Below are 21,879 nucleotides of genomic sequence, written 5' to 3' on the forward strand. Positions count from 1 at the left end.
AATAGCTCGTTTCGACTTAATCCAGAACAGATGAATAGGAAATTATGCATTGATGTGTATTACTTCCTTGTGGATCTCACTAAATCTGCCTTTTCACTTTCAATTGGTGAAATATTTTTCATGACTAAGTTATGAATATCCAGTTATATGTGAAAATGCCTTCAGCTGTATTTGCCACTCGAATCGAATGAGGTTATGATAGTTACTTTTATATTTTGCATGAATAATATGCGAGAATTTTTTTCACTGCTCTTTTCTGTCATAGAATATGGAAAATACGACACGATCTGTTCTATGCAAGAAATGTACCTAGCTTAGATCACAACAATAGTGTTATTTGTGACCGGTATTTGAAAAATGTTGCCACCTTTTACAAAGCTTAACAAACGATTGGGTGTACTTATTTGTCCCAAACTCCACTTACAACAAACTTTCCTATTTTTGTATGTTATGCATAGCAAACGCAAAATGATTGTATGCGGTCATGGAAGATTTATCATGATTGTATCGGACAAGATAACTTTCCCCAGTTATGAAGATTTGGCTGCTTACAAAAACATCAGTATAAATGCATAACATTTGCTCTTAAGCAACAACATTACACAATGAACTTTCTTCTAAGAAAAGTTAGGCAGCTTACAGCAATGTCATGATGACCGCTGTCCATCATTATTCCAACTAGCTCAGGGGGTAGTTCATTTATCTGTGCACCTGATTCAGCCTCTTCCTCTTCATGCGCCCCAATCTACGAAAATAAAGTCAAACCATCATTTCATAAGTACATGGTATGTGTGTCTTATACATATGAACTAGTAAGTTACAATCCTTATCCAAGCAAAAAAATAATTATCTCTCTTACTAGTTTTCCTTTTCCATAACCTCCGAGATTATCGATCTCCAATGCATCCCGCTGTGAAATTAAAGCATCTGTCCATGCCTTTGCTCTTGGTGTAACTCGAGCCACTCTATGCTTTAGTATTGTCACTCGATCGAGGTAATGCACCTGCAAGCCAATTGGCGACTGACTCATCATTTATATCATTTGCAAACAATATATATATCACGAATTTCAAAATTTTATTTATATCTAATGTTCAACAATCCTCTTTCCCGTCCTTCATACTCACTTATCATATCATAATATGTACGTTGCATAAACAACCTTCATGTGCCTAATTAAAATTTCAAAATCGTTGCATCCCCTACTAGTTAAATGACTTACTAACTTTCAATAACGTGTAATTAAACTTACCAGTAGAACAAAGATGCAGCCCCCAACATATTGGTGCTGCTTTCCGCTTTTCTTCTGTACTTCTAATATCCTATTGCATAGTACATTTCTAATGTACTGGGCCCAGTTTAATGAGGCCACCTCAGTAACCACCTTCGTGCAACCCCATAGCCGGATTTTATGCTCAGCCCGTGTAGTTGGAGCCAATAGACATCCACAAGCAAATGCAACAAATAGTCGCTTGAACTCGTCCCCACTGCTCATGGATACTAACTCCTCCGGCAGCTCTTTCCATTTGTATGTTCGGCGACTTGGTCCAGAATCTCCACCCTCACTGCTATCAGCATCTTCAACTGGTAAGGGGCCATCATTTGGGATTCCAAGGATGAAACCGATGTCTTTTGCTGTTAGGGGTAGCACACCATCTCCATGTAATTGAAAGCTGCTTAGTGTAGGATTAAAATTGTCGACCAGCCAGGTTCCTATGCCGTTCGGAATGGAGCGACACTGTATTTCCAGCAGCCCTCCAAACCCCATATCTCTGATTTGCTGTTTTTTTGTTTCATCAATGTTCGATGCTAACCAAACCATCTGATTTGGTGAACAACGAATGGTGTACTTCGGATTCTATAATCAAATTCAAGCGAAAAACTTAGTTAGTCATACACAGATTATTACATACAAACCTAAACTTCATCCATACTTTGTGCTTACCTTATACTGCTTTATTGGCGGTATAGTCTTTCCAAGTCGCGTCATTTCTCTCTTATACTCCTCTTTTTCTTTCCAATAGTTCTCTTTTCGCTTCTGTACTTCTTCCTCGCTTAATTTATCATATGCTGCTTTGACCATTTTATTATACTGCATTCGATGCATATAATCGTTAATCATTCCTAATGTCATCATCATTTTCTAATGGGTTAATAGTATAATTCCTCCCCTGACTTTTGTTCTAATCACATCTGACACCTCTCAAATTAATATTATCACACCTAGCACCCCTGGCAGTGGGATGTGACAAATTATCCTAATCAAAAGATAACAAATTATTCAAAAATCACCAACATCTACCCCATGCCACAAATAACCTTAACTCATTCAGAGGCAAAAAAAAATCTGGATAAATAATGTTATACCACAACTAAAGTTGAATGCCCATAATTTAAAAATAATCTATGCAGTATACGGAGACCAATACTCCACTACAAAACTAAGAACAAAACTGTATACCAAAACAGATAAAAAAAATCAGAAAATTCTTTTAAGAATTTTTTGATAACTATTCTGAATTATGTTATATTTTTTTACAAATTGTAACTCTAATTGAACTATCCGTAAAACCTATTATAAGAGATACGATTATTACGTATTGTACCCATATGTACACTAATGTGTTACACAAAATTACAAAATTTTCAAAACGTGTTACCCTATTCAAGGATGATTGATCTAACAACCTTATTTACCTCGCATCTCTCCAAACGATACATATCGTCGTACTCCATGGTCTACAAAATAACAAATTCGGTTACAGTTTCATACAAATCCTATTACAACCCTGATGCTATCCTATTATTTATTATATGATCATTTACGTATACTAAAAATCAAGATTTATACCTGTTTTGCTCCTACGAAGTATACTCATTTTGGGTTATGGATAAAAGAGGAACAAAAATAGAGTCTTTCTCCTATACTTCATTTTTTACTACTATTTTCAAATAGAGGGGCTGACAATGACATCAAAGTTGTCATTCTAGTGGTGTTAAGTGTGATTTTGATAACATGGAGGGTGCTAGGTGCGATTCTAAGAAACCAAGAGGGAGGTTTCTGATATTAACCCTTTTCTGATTGTGTTGATTACTTTTACCGCGCCCCAACTTTCCAAATTAATGTTTTATTTAGTTCTTATGCGTACCTCTGTTATCTTAATGCCTTTCGCTGGAACGGTGCTTTGATACTCCTTCCTACACACATTCAATATTAACCAATTAACTGTGCATTCTACTCATCATTATTATTTTTAATAAACACCAACATTACCTAAACTTCATCCACGGATTCAGCGGTGGAACTGGTTGTCTAACTTCACTTGTCCCCGCTGCCTCTATTCCTTCATTTTCGTCTAAACTCTTGTTCCGTCTTTTGCTTCTTATCCGTGCCATCCTGTTTATACATAGCAATGAATATAATAAACATACACCAACGAAGTCTCAAATACGACATACCAATTACGCACTAACTTTTCTACTCTATTTTTTCTCTGTACTTATTCATCCACACCATGTAACACTTATCCAACACAACCGTGAACATGCACAAGAACTAATACAATTAACATACATTAATGCAGTTTCAAATGGAAGCAAATTTGAATTTCAATCTAACATTTCTCTTCACTTTCTGGCCTGTGCCTGTTAATCCACACCATGTAACACTTTTCCAACACTTTGTTGATGCAAAAGAACCAATACAATTAACATAGATCAATGCAGTTTCAAATGGAAGCAAATTTCAATTTCAATCTAATATTTCTCCTCTTTCTGGCCTGCGCCTGTTAATCCATACCATGTAACAGTTATCCAACACCATGTAACACTTTTCCAACACTTTGTTCATACACAAGAACTAATATAATAAACATACATCAATGTAGTCCCACATACGACATTCCAATTTCAATCTAACCTTTTCTCTTTTCTTTCTGTTCTATTCCTGTTAATCCACACCATGTAACAGTTATCCAACAACATGTAAGACTTATCCAACATTGTGTTCATACACGTGAACTAATAGAATAGACATACACTAATGAATATCCAGAAAAGACATACCAATTTGACACTAAAATTTCTACTCTGTTTCTTCTCTGTGCCTATTAATCTACAACAAGTAACACTTATGGAACACTGTGTTCATGCACATAAACTAATACAATAAACATATACCAAAGATGACCCAAATATGACATATAAAATTCAAACGATCAATTCTATTCTATTTGTGTCCTATTCCTGTTAATCCACAACATGTAACAGTTATCTAACATTGTGTTTATGCATAGCAACGAATACAATAAACATACACCAACGAAGTCTCAAATATGACATACCAATTATACATTAACATTTCTACTCTGTTTCTTCTCTGTACTTGTTAATCCACACCATGTAACACTTATCCAACATTTTGTTCATGCACAACACCTATTACAATAAACATACATCAATGCAGTCCCAAATACCATATTCCATTTTCAATCTAACATTTATGTTCTCTTTCTGTCCTGTACCTGTTAATCCAAACCATGTAACAGTTAAAGGACAACATGTATGACTTATCTAACATTGTATTCATGCACTTGAACTAATATAATAGACATACAGTAATGACGATCAAAATACGACATACCAATTTTACACTAATATTTGTGCTCTATTTCTTCTCTGTGCCTGTTAGTCCGCAAAAAGTAAGACTTAGCCAACATTGTGTTCATACACACCAACTGCTACACTAGACATACAGATCTGAAATATCAAATACAACATACCCATCCCAAACTAACGTTTCTTATGTTAATACTTTACACTTAACACACCATATCAATGTTTCTCCATGTCACTTTTTTCTCACATACCATAACATTATTTTTAGCCAGCATGCTGTATGATCCATCCTTCACTGAATTATCTTGTGACTATTTGATAACGCAGTGTATCACACACTCAACATATTGTACATCTACTCAGCATATAGTAATTTGAACGTACACCAATTTTTTACACCTACGAACTCCCTCCCAAATCCATGCACACATTTTCTCAAGCGGTTGTGCCGCAACATTTTCCCCTCCTTTCCCACTATCCTGTTTCGACGATCAAAGGCTAACACGTAATGCTCCTATCACGCTGCACTTATCAATTACTATACACAAAATTTTGCATGTGTGCCATCCCTCTGTACAATCATCATAGTGTACACCAACAACATCCAGAAAGTAAGGTTTTTCCACTTTTTGGTCAAATTACATGCATTACTATATCATTCTAGGCTTCCTCATGTTTTACCTGACTGATTTGTGGTCGTTCACTACTTTCGAATCCCACGATCTTCCACTTTCAAACTTGGGTTCAACTTTCTTCTTCTTTTATTAAACCCCAATCACCAAAAACTTTTACTTCCGCCACCACTTCTTCCTTCTCTTTGCTCTTATTTTCCTTCAACGATGCCGCTGTTCCACAACTTTTGCCAATGTCGCACTTTGTTGCCCGTCTTCTAGTTTCCTCTTTTAGTTCCTCCACTCCAATCTTGCCCTATTTTTTTACATTTGTTAATTTCAGCAACCGCTTCATTTGGGAGGGAGTGTAAGTGGGGCTCTTCTTGGGGAACGTTTCATTTTAGGCGGGACTTTGCTTGCCATTGGTGCTGACGGTCCGTTACGGTCAACACCGTCATCTATTTTTTTTCCCTTCATTTATATTGAAACGACGTCGTTTTGGAAGTCTGCTAAAGGCTGCTGACGTGGTTCATTTCTTGCCATTCCTTTCTGCTTGTGAGGAGACCGCTTGGGAACGGTCAATCTGATGACCGTTCCCGCCCCGTATCCGGCAGCGGAAGACGTTTTCGTTGTGCGGTTTCACTTTCAAAGACGGCTCGAGGATGGCGATACCCCTTATATATATACTAGCAAAATTAATAACGTCGTACTTGATTATGACTAGTTGATAGAGCTTGAGTTTGAGCTCCAATTTTATTTTATTTTTTTCTCGAATGAGTATAAATAACTCTCCTAAATATTATAAATTGATCATAAGAATCAAATTTATTATTCACTATTCGAGCTGAGAAGGACTCTATTTGTGCTTGATTTAACTCATTTAAACCTTTAGATTAAAGAAAAATTAGAAAGAATAATACTTATAATAGCAAATAATTTAGATTTTTATCAACGACTACTCAACGTCTACATATACGTGTTTTGTGTTCTAAAGAGAGGGTAAGGCCCAATTCCAAAGATACCAGTTTATGCATGGTTGGAACTTGGACCAATCTGGATGAGTCAAAGAGGTCCGACTTGATCTGAATCACTTATTTCAATTGATTTTTAATTTTGAAATGAGTGGTCCAGATCAAGCTGGGCCTCTTTGGTCACTCACTGCATGGGCTAGTTGGCCCTGCAACAGTAAAGGCCATGTATCCAATCAGTCTTGGTATGGCAAAAGAGCGACAAATCCAATGTTGCGATGTGTGTGTAATGAAAGATTTCAAGTCTTACGACGAGAAAGAGAAAGGGGAGAACTTGAGAATTGAACTAGGTAACTCGGAACCTTAATATCACTGAACAAAATGCCACTGCCATCTAAATTAAGTCTTCAGGAGGCGTTGCAACATTTTTGATAAGAGCCAAATTTAGCATAATAAGTAGTACTTAGCAAGCAAGCTAGCACTTGATTCAGTAATTTCTTGGTAGCTTTCTATGCCAATTTGTTCCAATAAATTGATACAACAAATTTTGATGCTACAACACATAGTTTGAAATAACATATAATAAGTACTCAAACCCCAAAATAATAGTATTCAAATCGTATGATCTTTTGAGAGCATTCACAGCGTAGTGTAATGGGGGGCTTCGCTCCATGACACAGTATTGAAGCCGTGTCATGGAGATTACACGCATAATGGATTGACACGGTATTGGAGCCGTGTCATGGAGATTACACCCATAATATCCACTATGCGTGTAATCCATGATGCTGTGGGACCCAAATAATTTATTTTTAAAAGCAATCATTTTTATGTAATATTATTTGAGGTATTCATTTAAAACTAGTATTCATTTTGTTATTATTTGTATTTTATTTGATTTAAATTATGTAATATTATGTTATGGAGTTCAACTAATTACATTCGAATTATTAATTAAGTATGGATTATTATGATATCTTCGCATTTGAGGTATCAAATATTTGTTTAATTTTTTGCATAATTATTTTTGAAAAAATAACAATATATTATTTTTGAGAGATAGAAAAAGATATATTATTCAAACTTAAAAATTAATAATATCATTTTTAGAAAATAAAAAATTCAAAAGATAAAAAATTTAATGAAAGTTAGTACTTTATTTTTTAAAAGTAACAAAATTATTTTTAAAAATTACTTTATATATTTATGAGATATGAGTTATGCATTATTAAAATAAATATTTAATTTAATTGTGGACCCATGCTATTACACCTTATGGAGTGTAATTCATTGTGAGTGAAAGTGTAATAAAAGAGGAGAAAGTGGAATGCTGACGTGACATGTGAATTACACTCCACAAGGTGTAGTAGCATTGTGGATGCCCTAAGAGCAACATGCACTATGGTGACTGTGACTGCAACATCCATTTCCCTCCTCCCTCATGCTAAAATGATGAACTAGAAAATACAGCAATTCTTTTGTGATTTGTTTCTATCTTTTGTACATTTTCATAAGAAAAGACGAGGAAAAAAATGATGGTACCTAGTAACCTCAATTGCATGGATACTCGAACTTTTTTTTTATCCTTAAGGATCTTACTTTGATTTGAAACCAAAAAAAAAATAAAAAATCTTACTTAAGGATCTTTTTTGATTTGAACCAAAAAAAAAAAATTCTTACTTTGATGCATGATGCATTGGACGGACTCTAGAAGAAACAGGCAGGATGGAAAGAATAGATAGACCCAAAAACTCAATGGAAAATGGCCTGCAGAATTGCCGCCAGAAAAGGAGAAGGCAGCAAGTGTTCCGTGCCAAATGACAAAAAAACGGACTGATCCGATGTTTTACTCCTTGCGTCGAATACATCGAACGCCTAGAATGTAGTTTCATCTTTCACATTTTCTACAGATTTTTGCTTTGAAAACCAACTTTTTAAGCACCTCTATTTTCGTACAACAACCGCCTTTGCCACGAAAACTACGCTTTAAGCATCAAAAAGACTTCTAAAAAAAGAAAAGATTTAATTTTGATGAGAAAGTAGGAAGAAAATAACAAAGTCTTATCAAATTTTGGTTTTTGATGGTTTTGCTGACTGGCCAATCAAAAGTTTTTTCCCATTATTTGACATTGAACAGACATGCAGCAGTTGTTGACTTCATTAAGGTGTGATTCCCATTAATTGTTGTTACTGTAGTTTCTCTGCATCTGTCTCTATCAATCCAGGCATTTTCTTAAGTTTTAAGTATGAGGACCATCGGTTTTCATGTGTAATTTCCTGGTAACTAGTAGTGTGGATATTCTTTCGTAGACTTTGGTATTTTCTATTGATTCTTGGCAATTTCTGATACCATTTGTATCGGAGTGATGGTCAAAGGATTTTCATAATTTATGGGGTTGTGCAGATCTCTTGCTGGATTTGGTGAATTGGGTTGTGGAACAGTTATGCCCATGTATGGAGATGGGACAGTGTTGGTTTTATGATCAGCCTGGCAAGGACAACAATAGAGGAAGATGGCTGATCAGAACTCATCTATGTCAGGGGTCAATTCCCACCTTGAGGTGAGTTTCTTCCATCTTGACTTTTATTTTGCATATTTATACGTGTCTATTTATAAGTCTCAAGGAGAAAATGATCTTATGAATTGTCCTACTTGCATGCAATCTTTGATTACTCTGTTAGCATTGCCACAATTTGGGAGAGTGGAGTAGGAAAGAGAAAGATAGTAAACATAGGAAGAGTAAACATGGGAAGTAAAAGAAAAAAACATCTGTTTTGTCCTTTAATCACTGCACTGTTATTCTTAAAATTCACAAACTTCCTCAGGAATTTTTAGTTGTTTACTTGATGAAAAAGATAAAAATTTTTCTGCTGTGTCTAGCTCTCAATTCTTTCCACCAAGCAGAAGGTAAATTTAGAGTTTGTGATTATAACAATTAATCTCAATCAAGTGAATCTAGAGGAATTAATGGGTTTGATAGTGGAAGAACTACCAATTGCCACTCCCAAATTGAATATCGGATGAGTTTTCAGGTCAGTGAAACAAGGGGGAAGGGGCTTGCGCAACTGTATTTTGGATTGCTGCTGCTTCTGCTAACATCAGGCTTCCTTCATGCTTACCAAAGTATGCATGCCCCATGTTTAACAGGCAGTAAACGTCGACATTTTATTTATTTTTCTAGCAAATTTCTAATAAGCTGTGTTGTATCATACTGACTTGAGGCCAAAGGAAGAACGGATGAGCTCTATAGCTATTTTGACAGAGCTTCTGTGACAGTATCTAACAAAAGCATATTGATTCATCAGATGGGATCTCTAGAGGGAAGATCGGTTCTTGAGCTTGAGGATGAGAGTCTCAGCAGCCCGAGGATGATTTCTATAAAGACATCTTCTCTTGATGCTGCTCCTCGCAGATATTTTTGTGATGTAGAAGAGATTAGTTGTAGATGTATACTTAGACGGGCATTCAACAGCATTAGAATTGTTCTCTTATCTGATAAGCTAAATATACTTGTCCTTTGTGGGCCTTTAGCAATACTGGTTGACAAATTGACAAGCCATCATGTAAGTCAGTCTCTTGCTCTCCCACCATTTACCAAACTAATTTCTGTAAGTTTTCCCATTCACCTGATCTTGTAAACTCTTTTTCAGGGATGGGTATTCCTTTTGAGCTTACTAGGCATCATACCTCTGGCAGAGCGACTGGGTTGGGCAACAGAGTAATGCTCACTACAAACCTATGACTATGTTCACTTTTTTTTTTTTTGGGGGGTGTTAATATGCTAATCACATGAATGAGGCAGATCATCATTAGCTTGACCTTTGGACTGAATACAATGTGCTCCTGTATCATTGGCCATTTGGCCTGAGAAGAAAATCACATAGTGCTCTATAGCAGAGAGGAAGATTTTGTGCAAATCCATACTTCTGTTTTATTCCTACATACAGGACCTGTTTTATAGTAACCAACTACAAAGAATTTTCAAATTTGACATCAAGTCCATGTAACATAGGCTCTTGTTCATTTTGTCAGCCTCTGACAAATTTTCAGTGCCTGACAATTGTTAGCTTAATTTTTATGTAGGCAGCTGGCTTTCTTCACCGGACCTACAGGTTCTTCTCCCAACTGCTCACATTATCCTTTGCTATCTGTTTAGTTGGTTCTCTATTAGTTGTTAGCGTTCCTCTATGTCAGGATAGATGACCACTTTTTCCTTTTCACGTCATGCCAAAAATAACCAGTTTTGCTCAAGAATTCTAGTTTTGAAATGTTTCTTACTATGTCGAAAGGATCTGTAGAAAGGAAAGGTACAAGCTTCACAACTTATTTCCCTTCTCTTTAATAAGCTACTATTGTTGTGCCTTATATGTTACTGTTTTCCTTTATGTGTATGATATTGTATGAAGACTTTCTTCACTAGCCTGATCAAAGATAATGACATTGCCATCATTTATATGCCATCTGCCTTCTAGATTCATCCTCTTCATCTTTGTAATCTATGTGGATGAGGTGGAATTCTTGTCTTAAATAGAATAACGGTTGGCATTTGTGTTTTTAAGATGATGTGATGTGAGAGTGAGACACACAAACAGAGGCATAACTGGCTCAACGGACAATAGTAACTCATTATCCTGCAGTTCCACTTCAACCAACCACATCAACTTGTTTGATGGCATGTCTCCCCGGTCTCGGTGGATAATTCAGACTAATACAATGTTTTTTGCCTTCCAGCATGTTTTGCATATTGTGCTGCACTGCATCCCCCTTCTTGAATGTGGTTTGGCCACATTTTTATTGCCTTTCCCATGGTTAAAACAAGAAATTTGTACCCATAAACTCATATAGCCATTTTCATATCTATTTTGTGCAGCTTTACTAACTCTTGAAAGTTATAAACCGACTTGTGTGCTATTACTGATTTCTCAAATTGTTTTGTTCAAATATTGCGAGAAGTCTCTACTAACTGCATGTGTTTTGGGTACCTATGGATGTTGGCAATGTCAATTTTGTATTCTCCATTAAATGCTTTCAGTTCCTGTGCAATGTTTATTAGCGTTTTAATCAGCAAAAACTTTGGTCCATATTTTGCAGTGGGAGGTCTTCTAAATGCTACGTTTGGAAATGCAACGGAGCTAATAATATCAATGTATGCACTGAGAAGTGGCATGATACGCGTTGTTCAGCAGTCACTTTTGGGCTCAATTCTGTCAAATATGTTGCTTGTGCTCGGCTGTGCATTTTTTGGTGGTGGTATTGTTCATTCGAACAAGGAGCAAGTGTTTGACAAGGTTGGACAACTACTTGATTTTACGTGTTGTAATATCCCTTTAGGGATGCTGTTCCATGGCTGCCTGAACAGTTGAAAATTTCCAAATTTTACTTGATAGGCAAATGCAGTGATGAATTCGGGGTTGCTCTTGATGGCAGTAATGGGCCTGTTGTTCCCAGCTGTCCTCCATTTCACACGAACTGAGTTACATTTTGGGAAGTCAGAGTTGGCCCTTTCAAGGTTTAGCAGCTGTGTTATGCTTGCTGCATATGGTGCTTATCTTTTTTTCCAGCTGACAAGCCAAAAGAACATGTATTCTCCAATTAATGAGGTTATTGCTGTTTTTGTTCAATAATAATATATTGTTTCTTCCATCTTGCACCATTAGGCACCTTTCTTGACTTTCATGCGACTAGGCATGGACCATGCAATAATGTTGCTATGTCCTCCCTCCTCCCCTCCCCAGCCCAAGAACCGGAATGCACAAGATATGTGAATTAGGTGCCTAATTGTTAAACTCTGCCTGGGAAGGAATGGTCATTGGGTTAAATTGACGGTTCACTAGAGTATAGAACTTTAGACAAATATCTTCTCTTCAGAATTATAGATAATACTGTTATTTATACTACTGTATATGAAGTTATTTTACAAGTTTCCAAAGGTATTCTCTTGGATTATCTTTTTTAATTTATCCTTCTCCAATTTTGTGCTGGCAAGTTTTCTGATTTACATGGGATGTGTATTTAGTGGAATTTCAGAGTCAATGCTGGAGATTTGCTCGATATAGTAACATGCATTACATATGACTCTACTTCTCTTCTTATTGTTTGGAGAGCAAAGTGTTGATTCTAAGACGTTATGTTCATTCAGGGAGAGAGTCAGGATGATAGCAATTCAGATGATGAAGAAGCCCCTCAGATTTCGAAATGGGAATCAATTAGCTGGCTATCAATTTTGACTGTATGGATATCAGTCCTATCCGAGTACCTAGTTAATGCAATAGAGGTTCATACATGTTTACAGTCTTTATACAGTTCAAGTTTTACAAATTTATTGTGGTTTTTCCTGGTACATTGCATACATGTCCTATGATTTGATGAGACATAAATGGCACAAGAAACACACACAGTATTTGCCCTATTAAAATACCTGCCATATTATCTTGCTTCGTCTTTTGTAAGGCATTCTTACATAGTCAGTTTCCAGGGCGCATCTGTTGCAATGAATATTCCGGTGGCCTTTATAAGTGTCATCCTGCTTCCCATTGTTGGTAATGCAGCAGAACATGCAGGAGCTGTAATGTTTGCAGTAAAAGACAAACTTGTGAGTTCTTGACTTGTTTACGTTTACTTGACATAGGTTCAGATTGGCATTAAAGTTGCTAATGTACCCGCAAAATTCCTGCAGGACATCTCACTAGGAGTAGCCATAGGCTCCTCGACACAGATTTCCATGTTTGGGGTAGGTGGTTAATTTATAAGATTGTTTGTAAACTCATTGGTGAACTGCTAAATGTAAGAGCATTGTAATATTTGCTGCAATGATTGCAGATCCCCTTCTGTGTAGTAGTTGGGTGGATAATGGGGCGTCCTATGGATCTGAACTTTCAGCTGTTTGAGACAGCCACACTCTTTATGACTGTGCTTGTAGTAGCCTTCATGCTGCAGGCATTCTTCTTTGAACTATTGCTTGGGTGTTTTTTCCTTGATTAATATTTCGATACTTAATATCTAATATGTGCTTGCATGCAGGAGGGAACATCTAATTACTTTAAAGGGTTGATGCTCCTTCTCTGCTATCTGATAGTTGCTGCAAGTTTCTTTGTACATATAGACCCCAAATCCATACGTAAGTTGTCTCTCTTTACAATGGGGTGGGGGTGTTGGGAGGCTGGCTTTGCTAAGGGCTTTCTTGATGATGCTCGAAATATGACACAATATAATTATTCTGCAGAGGACAAACCCAAAAAGACATAATAAGTCTACACAACATAGCATATTCATGGTCACAAGAAGGCTGGATTACAGATTCTGATCCTACAGCAGAAGATTCCTGCTTGAATTCATATGAGTTATGATGATTGATGAACCATTCTTTGCTGTCAGTTTTTACTTCTAGATATCGATGAGGTTTTTGCATCTCTTTTAAGGCAGCTAGCTGCTGGGTGATTTTATTGCCCTGTGGAAGGATGCTGGATGTTGAGAATGGTGTTTTTCATAGAAGTTAGACAACAGTGTAAACTGAATGTATACATAGTTTAATGAAGTAGATTGAAATTAAGGATTAAATGGAGTTGAGGCAATCCAAGAATGTACGGATGAGCTTCATTGACAATTTGATTACTTACCAGAAAAAAAAATGTTGAAGGGATCAATTGTGTAGAAGTGGGAAGTATTTTTTTTTTTGAACGTATCTTCTAACTAATTGTATGTAGTGGAAAGCAAGAATATATCTGATTCTGTAAAATTAGAAAGACAATTAGTAATTGTGTTTTCCTGCTATTTTTGAATAAAAATACTAGCTTACTTTGGGCGAAGCACTGAGGTGGAGAAAAATATCACTACTAAATAAAAGCAAAAGCAAAATTAATACCAAGGAATTATAATACTTTATGTATACCTTTTTCGAACCATGCAAATACCGAGCAAAATAGGGTAAGGAGGGCAAAATGTTGTTTCTTAACCTATGTAACATGTTGCGATTATTTAGCTACTATGTTCACAGAAACAATAACTGTAAATGGATCTGAACAATTAGGAAATATTCAAGTAACTAAAAGAGCTAGCTGTATCCAAGTTATTTTGTTGGAGTTGAGTCGTATAGCTTCCCATTTGTTATGACTTAGTCCCTTCATGACAGATATTGGCGCTTATACCCTTTTCTTCTTCTATATTTTTTGAGAAAGAGAATTGATATATGACATATTCGAAACTGTTATCGATATGTAAATAATGCTTTAATAAGACACGATGATGGACAAAATAAAGATACTGTACTCGAATACGATATCTTTCATTTACACTCTCTCCTTCTGAACCACCAAATTCATCCATCCTCTAAGACATACAATTGTTGTCATTGTGGACATATTTGGCTAAGAAGCAACTAAGTTATTGCCGTCCTTAAGTTTTGACAACTCAATTATGGTTCACAAATAGTAGCTCTTAATTATTTTCTACATTTCATTGAACTAGAAAAGAAACTTTGTACGATATCAAATTTTTGCTCTGTAGGATACAGTAGCATTTCTAACCCAATAAAAAATGCAATTTTTACTCGTATAGTCTGACACTTTTCATCTCACTTTCAAAATGACTTACTTCTGATAATCAAAATGACTTACTTTTACTCACATCTGGTGTTCTGACCCTTTCCATCTCACGGTCAAAGTGGCTAATTTGGTATCAAACCACAATTGTAATCACATATCTTTCCTAATGTCGTCATGGAATCACTGCGTGATGATCTTTTATTGAGGGGAAATGGTCAAACCTGACATTTGTTTGATTTATACCCACAACCCAAGTCATTTATTTCCCTTGTGAAGGATTTATTAGCCTGAAAATACTGGAAAGAAAATCAATACAGATGGTTGAATAACGTCATTATGCATATAACTCTCAAAAAATTTATTCAGAAATGTAGAGCCCAAATTTTAGAGTTCTAATAATAATCAATCCGTGCAGGGTTACAGAATTGAAGGGATGAAACAAACACTCAAAATATATACGGAAGAGAAGAAAATAATAAACTCAACTCACAATATTATTGAAATTTCAAACAATGAAAAAGGTCACACCATAATAGAAAACCTGACAAATTCTTTTAGACTCTCTCAAGAAAATAGTTTAAATTAATGTCCTATTTATAATTTATCAGACTTGTTGTAAGAGAAATCATTTACACAAGAAATTACCAAATGAAACACAAATTCTTAAATCATACCACTGCTAAAAACCTGATTCCAATAAAACTAATAAATAAATAAATAAATAAATATTTTTAGACTTGGTTTAGTATGCCAAGAAGAAATGAGATGATGTCTCATATCTTGTTATTTGAGTCTGTATACTAATCCTGCTGGTGCATACTGTTGCTACTTTAGAACATACTCTACTGTTGTCATTGACAATTTTGGAGGTTCATGTCCATGCATGACTCCAAATCTAGAGGAAAAAAAGAAAAAAATGGAACGAAAATATGCCGCTGGTGTGTCTCATGGGCATTGTCCGTTACTTTTGCGATCAATGGATTCGTACTCGGTCAGTATCAGCTGAGTCACGTTGAGTTATATCTGAAACGAGTCCACCGATGACCGGGAGGGTCCGTTCAGGTTAGGAATCAATATGGTGGACACTTCGTACAGAATGCCTTTACTGCAATATGACTTCTTACAGAATGCTTCCCATCTAACCATGTTAACGATCCAAACACATATTCTCTGGCTGCACCAGCCTTTGTCGCTGTAATTGTGACATTGAAGCTTTTCTGTTCACCAATTGTTGCAAAAGCAAGTGTTTTTGGTTGAACATCAACCGATAATCCAGCAGGGTTGCGAACATGGACGGTGTAAGTTGCTGGGGAGGAACCAACATTCTTCACGGTCCTAGTAACTGTGACTGAATCATTAAAATTCTGAACAGCTATTGCAGGGTAATTGAAGTTGTAGAGCTTAATTGGTGGCGGGCATGTGGCTGAGGCGTTTACTAGGAACGCAAATTGGGATTGATTATAGCCCATTGAACATAGAAAGGTGAAGTAATCTTGGTCTGTTAGATCATAAACCAATCCAGGATCCATAGCACGGCTAGGAAGGATATGTCCTGCTCCGTAGGCAAAAGGTGTGCCCTTTGGATGAAGTTGATCATCTAACACTGTAATTGGCTTTCCAGTGTTATCCTGAGTTCTTGCTGTGAAGTGATTTCGAAACCAAATGTCAAAATGCTGATCAATAATAAAATTGCGTGCAGGGAGTGAAAGTTTAGACAGGGTTTTTCTCCAATTTGGATGGAGAGTTCAATAGTATAATGGTTTTTTTTTTGAAGTTCATGGGTTGTGAGGACTTGCCAGTGGTCATAATAGCTGATTTGATTGCTGCCGGACTCCAATCTGGATGGAGAGTTTTGAGGAGGCCGACAACACCAGCAACATGAGGGCATGCCATCGAAGTTCCTGTTTGTGCAAAATAGGGGACTCTTCGCTTATCGAAACCATAGCCATCAGATGCTGGCCCATGTGCTTCAGTGTAAGCAGCAATCACACTTACTCCGGGTGCAATGATATCAGGCTGACAACCGTTGAAAATAGGAACGTATTAGAAAGATATCAGGGAGCATGGCATGACAAAGTAATCTAGCGGCTCAACTGACTAACCTTGAGGATGTCTTGAGCGACACCAGCAGGTCCCCTTCCTGAAAACCTTGCCACGGCTGGTGCTGGCTTTATACCCAGTTCAGTTGTTGGGGGAGTAATATAAGCAGTAGGATTTCTGCCAAAACATTTCAATATTCAGAAAAGAAAAAGGAAATGGAGAACAGATATATTTTGGTAAATTTTCTAGAATGAAAAAGAACAGGTTATTTTTGAATTGTGAGTAATTTCAAGTTATATGTTACTGTTGGATTGTTCCTCTTCAGTTGCATGACACGATAATGTTATTGGATGTCATCTTACCTCGTGGAATTAATATAAGCGTTAACTGCTTCTGCATCATCGTAAGAGATTTCCAAAGCAGGAAGAACATGAGCATCACTGATAACTTCATCCAAGCCCTTGTAATCGGCAAGAACCAATCCTACAGCACCAGCCATAGCAGCAGTTACGCCCTTGTCCAGCCTTCCAATTCCCCCACCTCGCAGGCAAACCAAGATCTTTCCCTTTGCTAGAGTAGGATCCAGTGCTCCATCCTTACATATATCACTGCAAGAAAAGGGAAATATCAAATATATTGCAGGTTATGAGGGAATCAAATCACATTTAGGAGTCCTAACAGATTCAAAAGCTTACGCGTCTAGATCTGATGCATTGGCAGCTTTAACAGATCTGGCAGGAACAATTGGAAAGAACGTGTTGTTTGGTAATACTTTATCCGAGAAGCTTTCTCCCTGTAGAGAATAATTTCTGATCAACGAATGCATCATGCAAACTAATGCCTATAAAGATTACTGACAGTTACAAAAGAACAGAAAAGAGAAAAAGAAAAAAAAAACACTAACTCTGATTCGCAAGTTGTTGCCAAGGACAAGATAACTAGGAAACTGTCGATCCATGGTGCTTGCCCCAACTGTGATTTGCCAGGGTGCATCATTGTCTAGTGTATCAGGATTAGGACCATCATTACCGGCTGCAGCAACAACTACAATGCCACGCTTAACAGCATGAAGCGAGGCAATCGCAATGCCTCTAGTATAATCAGAGATTATTCCCCCTCCAACTGACAGTGAAATCACATCAACACCATCGTCGATAGCCATGTCGAAAGCAGCCAAAATATCTGCCATTTGGCAGCCTTCACCTTGGCAAGCCCTGTAAGCTGCTACTCGAGCTCTTGGTGATCCACCTTTTGCTGTTCCATTTCCTAACCCAAATAAATTTGCTCCGGCTACAAAATTACCACCAGCTGTGGATAAGGTATGGGTTCCATGGCCTGCAACGTCTCGTGGTGAGTTAAAAACACTTCTATTTGCATTTGGTGTCAGCATGCTAAAAAATCCTTCGCTGAAGTATCTTGCTCCGATGAGTTTCCTTCATACATAGTTGGCAACAAAGTCAACCAGAGCATATTATGTGGAAGTAAATTTTGACTTCAAGTAGGCTGAGGCCTATGAGATTAGCTTTCGTGAAAGCAGAAAAAGTTTTATTAAAGTAGAATGCGTTATTTCTTAACTCCGAACTTCTTTTAGTTGTTTGAGTCCGATATGGAAGTTCAGTCCCCAAATTTTAGTGCAAAGAAAGGAAACCAATTCCTTTGAAGAAAACCAGAATATTTACATTGGCAATTCCTTGAATCTTCACTAATTGTGCATGATAAAAATAGGTAATGGTCAAATTTTGAGGTACCAGTTGTCTGATACAGAAAAAACAAATATTTAGATTTTTAAGCAATCTTAGTGGAGGATCCTTTTAGGAATTATCTGTTTAGGAGGAAACCATATGGTTCAACTTGAAGATGACTTTCGGTAAGAATAGAGACTAACTGACTTTACAATTTACTATGATTTCTGTTAAAGGTTGAAACTTTCTTATGTTCTTGTAGTAATTATTTCAATTAATCGAGACCAAAACACATTGTCATTCAAGTATAAGCATCATACAGAAGTATAGATATCGAGACTTCAGGCAATAAAGTTACTCCTTTTCAAGTGAAGGATCAATTGTAGTTCAAACCAAGAGTCTTCTAGGACTCAGAGAAAATCTAGTTCTCTTCAACTTCCTATAATGTGTTTTACATAGGATCTGCAACTAATAAGAAATGAAAACCTTTTTAAATTTTCAAAGGATATGAAATAAATAATTTCTCTGGATCTTTAAAGGAAAAAGAATTGTACTGTGATGCTTTGATAGATACAAAGTAATTAATGAAAGTTAACAGATAAAGAGATCAAGGTGAAAAGAGAAATCTGACCTATTGCACTTAAAGGTTGAATCATTCTCATTTTGACAAATTCCTCTCCACCTTGCTGGAATCGGTCCGTATCCTTCATCACTGAAGCTTTCTGATTCTGGCCAGACACCTGTTTGAATCCCGTAAAAGGAAGAATAAGGGTGGACAAAGCCAGTAAGAGATAGCAATTGCTAAACGGAAATGAAGAAAAAAGTAAGAAGAAAGAAGTCTGATCCTTCTTTCTGGTTTGGCTCTATCGCCAATTAAGTTATCTTTGATTTCATCCCATCTTGTTGAGGCCTGTGAGCTAATGTCTTGTACTCTTGCCATTTTTCAACTTATGAGCATATTAATCCTGCCAATTAGCTATGCAAATGCACAAATGCGGATGCTATGATCCATCAAAAGGTTTGTTTGAGATGAAACTTTAGACTTTGTGACCTGCAGGTACCGTTCCAAACTGAAAATGTTGCATCTGAGGAAGTCAAATTGTTTTCTGCCCAAGTACGAGGATGACAGAACAATGCGCGGAGCCAGTTACAGATGCACATGCTGGATACTCTTTTATTTTTAGATATTTTCAATGTTCAACTCTGATGGCCTCAACTATTTACACTTCACACCAAATTATTAAGGGTACAAAAAACTGGGTAGGGAAATCTGAACCAGTCACAGCTAAACAACCAGGCTACTTCTGCTACGAGTTTCCAAATTGTCACTGCCAAATCTCCTCCTGTTTTGTCCCTATGGTAATGCAGAATGCGACTTCAATTTTTAGAAGGGGTTACAGTGCCAATTGCATTTCTCAAACAAGCAAATTTGTAGTGACTGCACAGTCAACCATGCTTGACGATGACTACCTCGATTAGATGGTAGGTCATTCCAGCACCATAAACAAGATTTAGAAAAACGAAAATCATATACTGTTGATGATTATTATGAGTAACCTTTTTGCGTGCATCTTTGGCAAAAATGAGATGAACGTAAGAAGTAATTCTGTTGTATAATCAAGTCAATGTTCTACGTGCAAGTTATTAGTTGCATACTCTGATTGCACAAGGAAAAAGACAACACAAGAATCTTGAGAAAAATTTCTGCCTATTAACTACACATCAGGCTGCTGATTTGGATATATCTATTGATCAATTGGTAAGATACATGACTTGCATTATTCCAGAACTAGATGGTTTTTCCATTTTAGTATTCCCAGATGAATTATGAATAAACTCAGGTTCAATGACGAAGTCATCAAGAATGCATTTTGCTGAAACAAATTTTTAATAAATCCAAGGGAGCTAATCAACTCACCAGAGTCAATATTGGCAATGATGGTGTCTTCACCAAATCTTGCCTGAGCCCATGATGGCTGGATTTGGCCATTTTGCTCAAGCCCCAGAAACTCCCATGACCTGGTTGTGTATAATTTGATTTGTTCGCTCAAGAAAACTGATAGAACATCCGGATGTTCTGAATTGTCATGAAAGCCAAGTCAACCTTTATGCACAAAAAGTAGAATAAAAACAGCTATCCAATAAACAATAGCATAAGAAGAAGCACTTCCAAATTTCGTACTTGATATCTCAGCAGCTTCTGCCTCATCAAGTATTGCAGCAAAGCCATTAATATGTCTTGTATAAGAGTAGAAAATTGCGTCTTTTGCCTTTTCGCTGCTGTTATTAGTGGAAGTTCAAACATAAAAAGCAGGACATTAGACATTGAATTAAGGGGAAAAAAAGAAAAACAAAGGACTTCAGCTTCTTCATGAGAAATACACACTTCCATACCTCCCCAAGAATGATCCAAGAAGCGAATAATGGGATTCTCTTGTTCTATCATATTCAACAGCTGAGACTTCTACATTTTGATCACGTGAATGAGATCCCAAGTAGACTATGTAAGGCTGCGAAACATAAATTAAAAAGAAGAAAATTATTTTGTTCAATTCAACAAAATAATTCTAACTGAGTTATATATTAAAGGCAAACAAATTTTGATTTTTTTATTTACCTTTTTTGTAGCAAAAGAGGGACTGAATAATGCTGAAAAAAGAAGGGGAAGTAAGAAAAGGGTTGAAGCAATAGTTCTCATTGCTTCCTTTTCTTGGAAACCTTAATTTCCTCCTCCTTTTAGTGCTCCCACAAGAAAGAATTGTTCAGGGATGCTCCAGTCCAGACATATGTAGCTATTTATAGTTTTTCAGTTATTATGTGGCAGTTATTATAGTTATTTGTTTTATAGAGAAAACGGAGGAGGAAACAATCGATTATAACTGTCCTGTCCTGATCTCTATATCTTCGTAAGAGAAAATGAAGGAGAAATCAACCAATTAGGATTCTCCTACTTGTGTAATATCTTCGAAGACAGAGTTGTTTATTTTTCCCCATTTCCTGATAATTAAGAAATGGAATCTTATTTAGCATGCAACTTTCAAGCTCGAATTTTCGCATTGTAAAGTATATATGGTGGTCCATCAGTCTTATCCATCTAATTCCCAAATTTAGCTAAACTATGAACAACTCATTGCTTCACGCTTAACCCTGCCAAGATTTACACTGCTGAAAGATCCAAAACAAGATTTCAAGGTCTTCGAAATTAGGCCCCGTAGAAGAAGAGTCTCATTCAAGTGTCCTGAAACAACTTTGTCACTAAATCCAGAAGTGTAGCACTTGTTCAAAATGAAGCATCATGATTTGAAATGCCCCTGGACACACACAGGCTGCAATATTGACTCAATGAATCTTTTCCTCATCTCAATTTTACCGGTTGATTACAGCAATACACAAACTGAAATGGCAACAAGTAAATGTGGT

At 36.6% G+C, this 21,879-nt stretch overlaps 2 protein-coding genes across 2 annotated transcripts; one reads left to right on the forward strand and one right to left on the reverse strand.

The window, feature by feature from the left end:
* The first annotated feature begins 8,433 nt into the window (after nt 1-8,433).
* LOC113770002 (vacuolar cation/proton exchanger 3-like) lies at nt 8,434-13,850 on the forward strand. The gene is made up of 13 exons (XM_027314347.1): nt 8,434-8,512; nt 8,601-8,757; nt 9,503-9,760; nt 9,848-9,915; nt 10,281-10,309; nt 11,289-11,485; nt 11,585-11,797; nt 12,337-12,471; nt 12,673-12,789; nt 12,874-12,927; nt 13,017-13,133; nt 13,218-13,314; nt 13,420-13,850. Exons 2-13 carry the CDS (start codon nt 8,710-8,712, stop codon nt 13,440-13,442), a joined length of 1,356 nt encoding a protein of 451 aa, XP_027170148.1. The 5' UTR covers nt 8,434-8,512; nt 8,601-8,709; the 3' UTR covers nt 13,443-13,850.
* Nucleotides 13,851-15,660: 1,810 nt separating this feature from the next.
* LOC113771873 (subtilisin-like protease SBT5.3) lies at nt 15,661-21,157 on the reverse strand. The gene is made up of 11 exons (XM_027316422.1): nt 21,077-21,157; nt 20,854-20,969; nt 20,642-20,739; nt 20,378-20,536; nt 19,091-19,199; nt 17,682-18,210; nt 17,473-17,570; nt 17,140-17,385; nt 16,840-16,954; nt 16,534-16,753; nt 15,661-16,376 (listed from the first exon to the last, which is right to left on the reverse strand). Exons 1-11 carry the CDS (start codon nt 21,155-21,157, stop codon nt 15,808-15,810), a joined length of 2,340 nt encoding a protein of 779 aa, XP_027172223.1. The 3' UTR covers nt 15,661-15,807.
* Nucleotides 21,158-21,879: the final 722 nt, after the last annotated feature.

Source organism: Coffea eugenioides, chromosome 5 (assembly GCF_003713205.1).
Source record: "Coffea eugenioides isolate CCC68of chromosome 5, Ceug_1.0, whole genome shotgun sequence".
Classification (NCBI taxonomy): Eukaryota; Viridiplantae; Streptophyta; class Magnoliopsida; order Gentianales; family Rubiaceae; genus Coffea; species Coffea eugenioides.

Excerpts from the sequence above, each read along its gene's own strand:
- LOC113770002 (XM_027314347.1), top strand. The coding sequence starts at position 8,710 with ATGGCTGATCAGAACTCATCTATGTCAGGGGTCAATTCCCACCTTGAG. Across the intron at positions 9,916-10,280 it reads CGACTGGGTTGGGCAACAGA|GCAGCTGGCTTTCTTCACCG; the intron begins GTAATGCTCACT and ends ATTTTTATGTAG. Across the intron at positions 13,315-13,419 it reads TATAGACCCCAAATCCATAC|AGGACAAACCCAAAAAGACA; the intron begins GTAAGTTGTCTC and ends ATTATTCTGCAG.
- LOC113771873 (XM_027316422.1), bottom strand. The coding sequence starts at position 21,157 with ATGAGAACTATTGCTTCAACCCTTTTCTTACTTCCCCTTCTTTTTTCA. Across the intron at positions 20,740-20,853 it reads CTTGGATCATTCTTGGGGAG|CAGCGAAAAGGCAAAAGACG; the intron begins GTATGGAAGTGT and ends CACTAATAACAG. Across the intron at positions 20,537-20,641 it reads AGAAGCTGCTGAGATATCAA|AACATCCGGATGTTCTATCA; the intron begins GTACGAAATTTG and ends ATGACAATTCAG.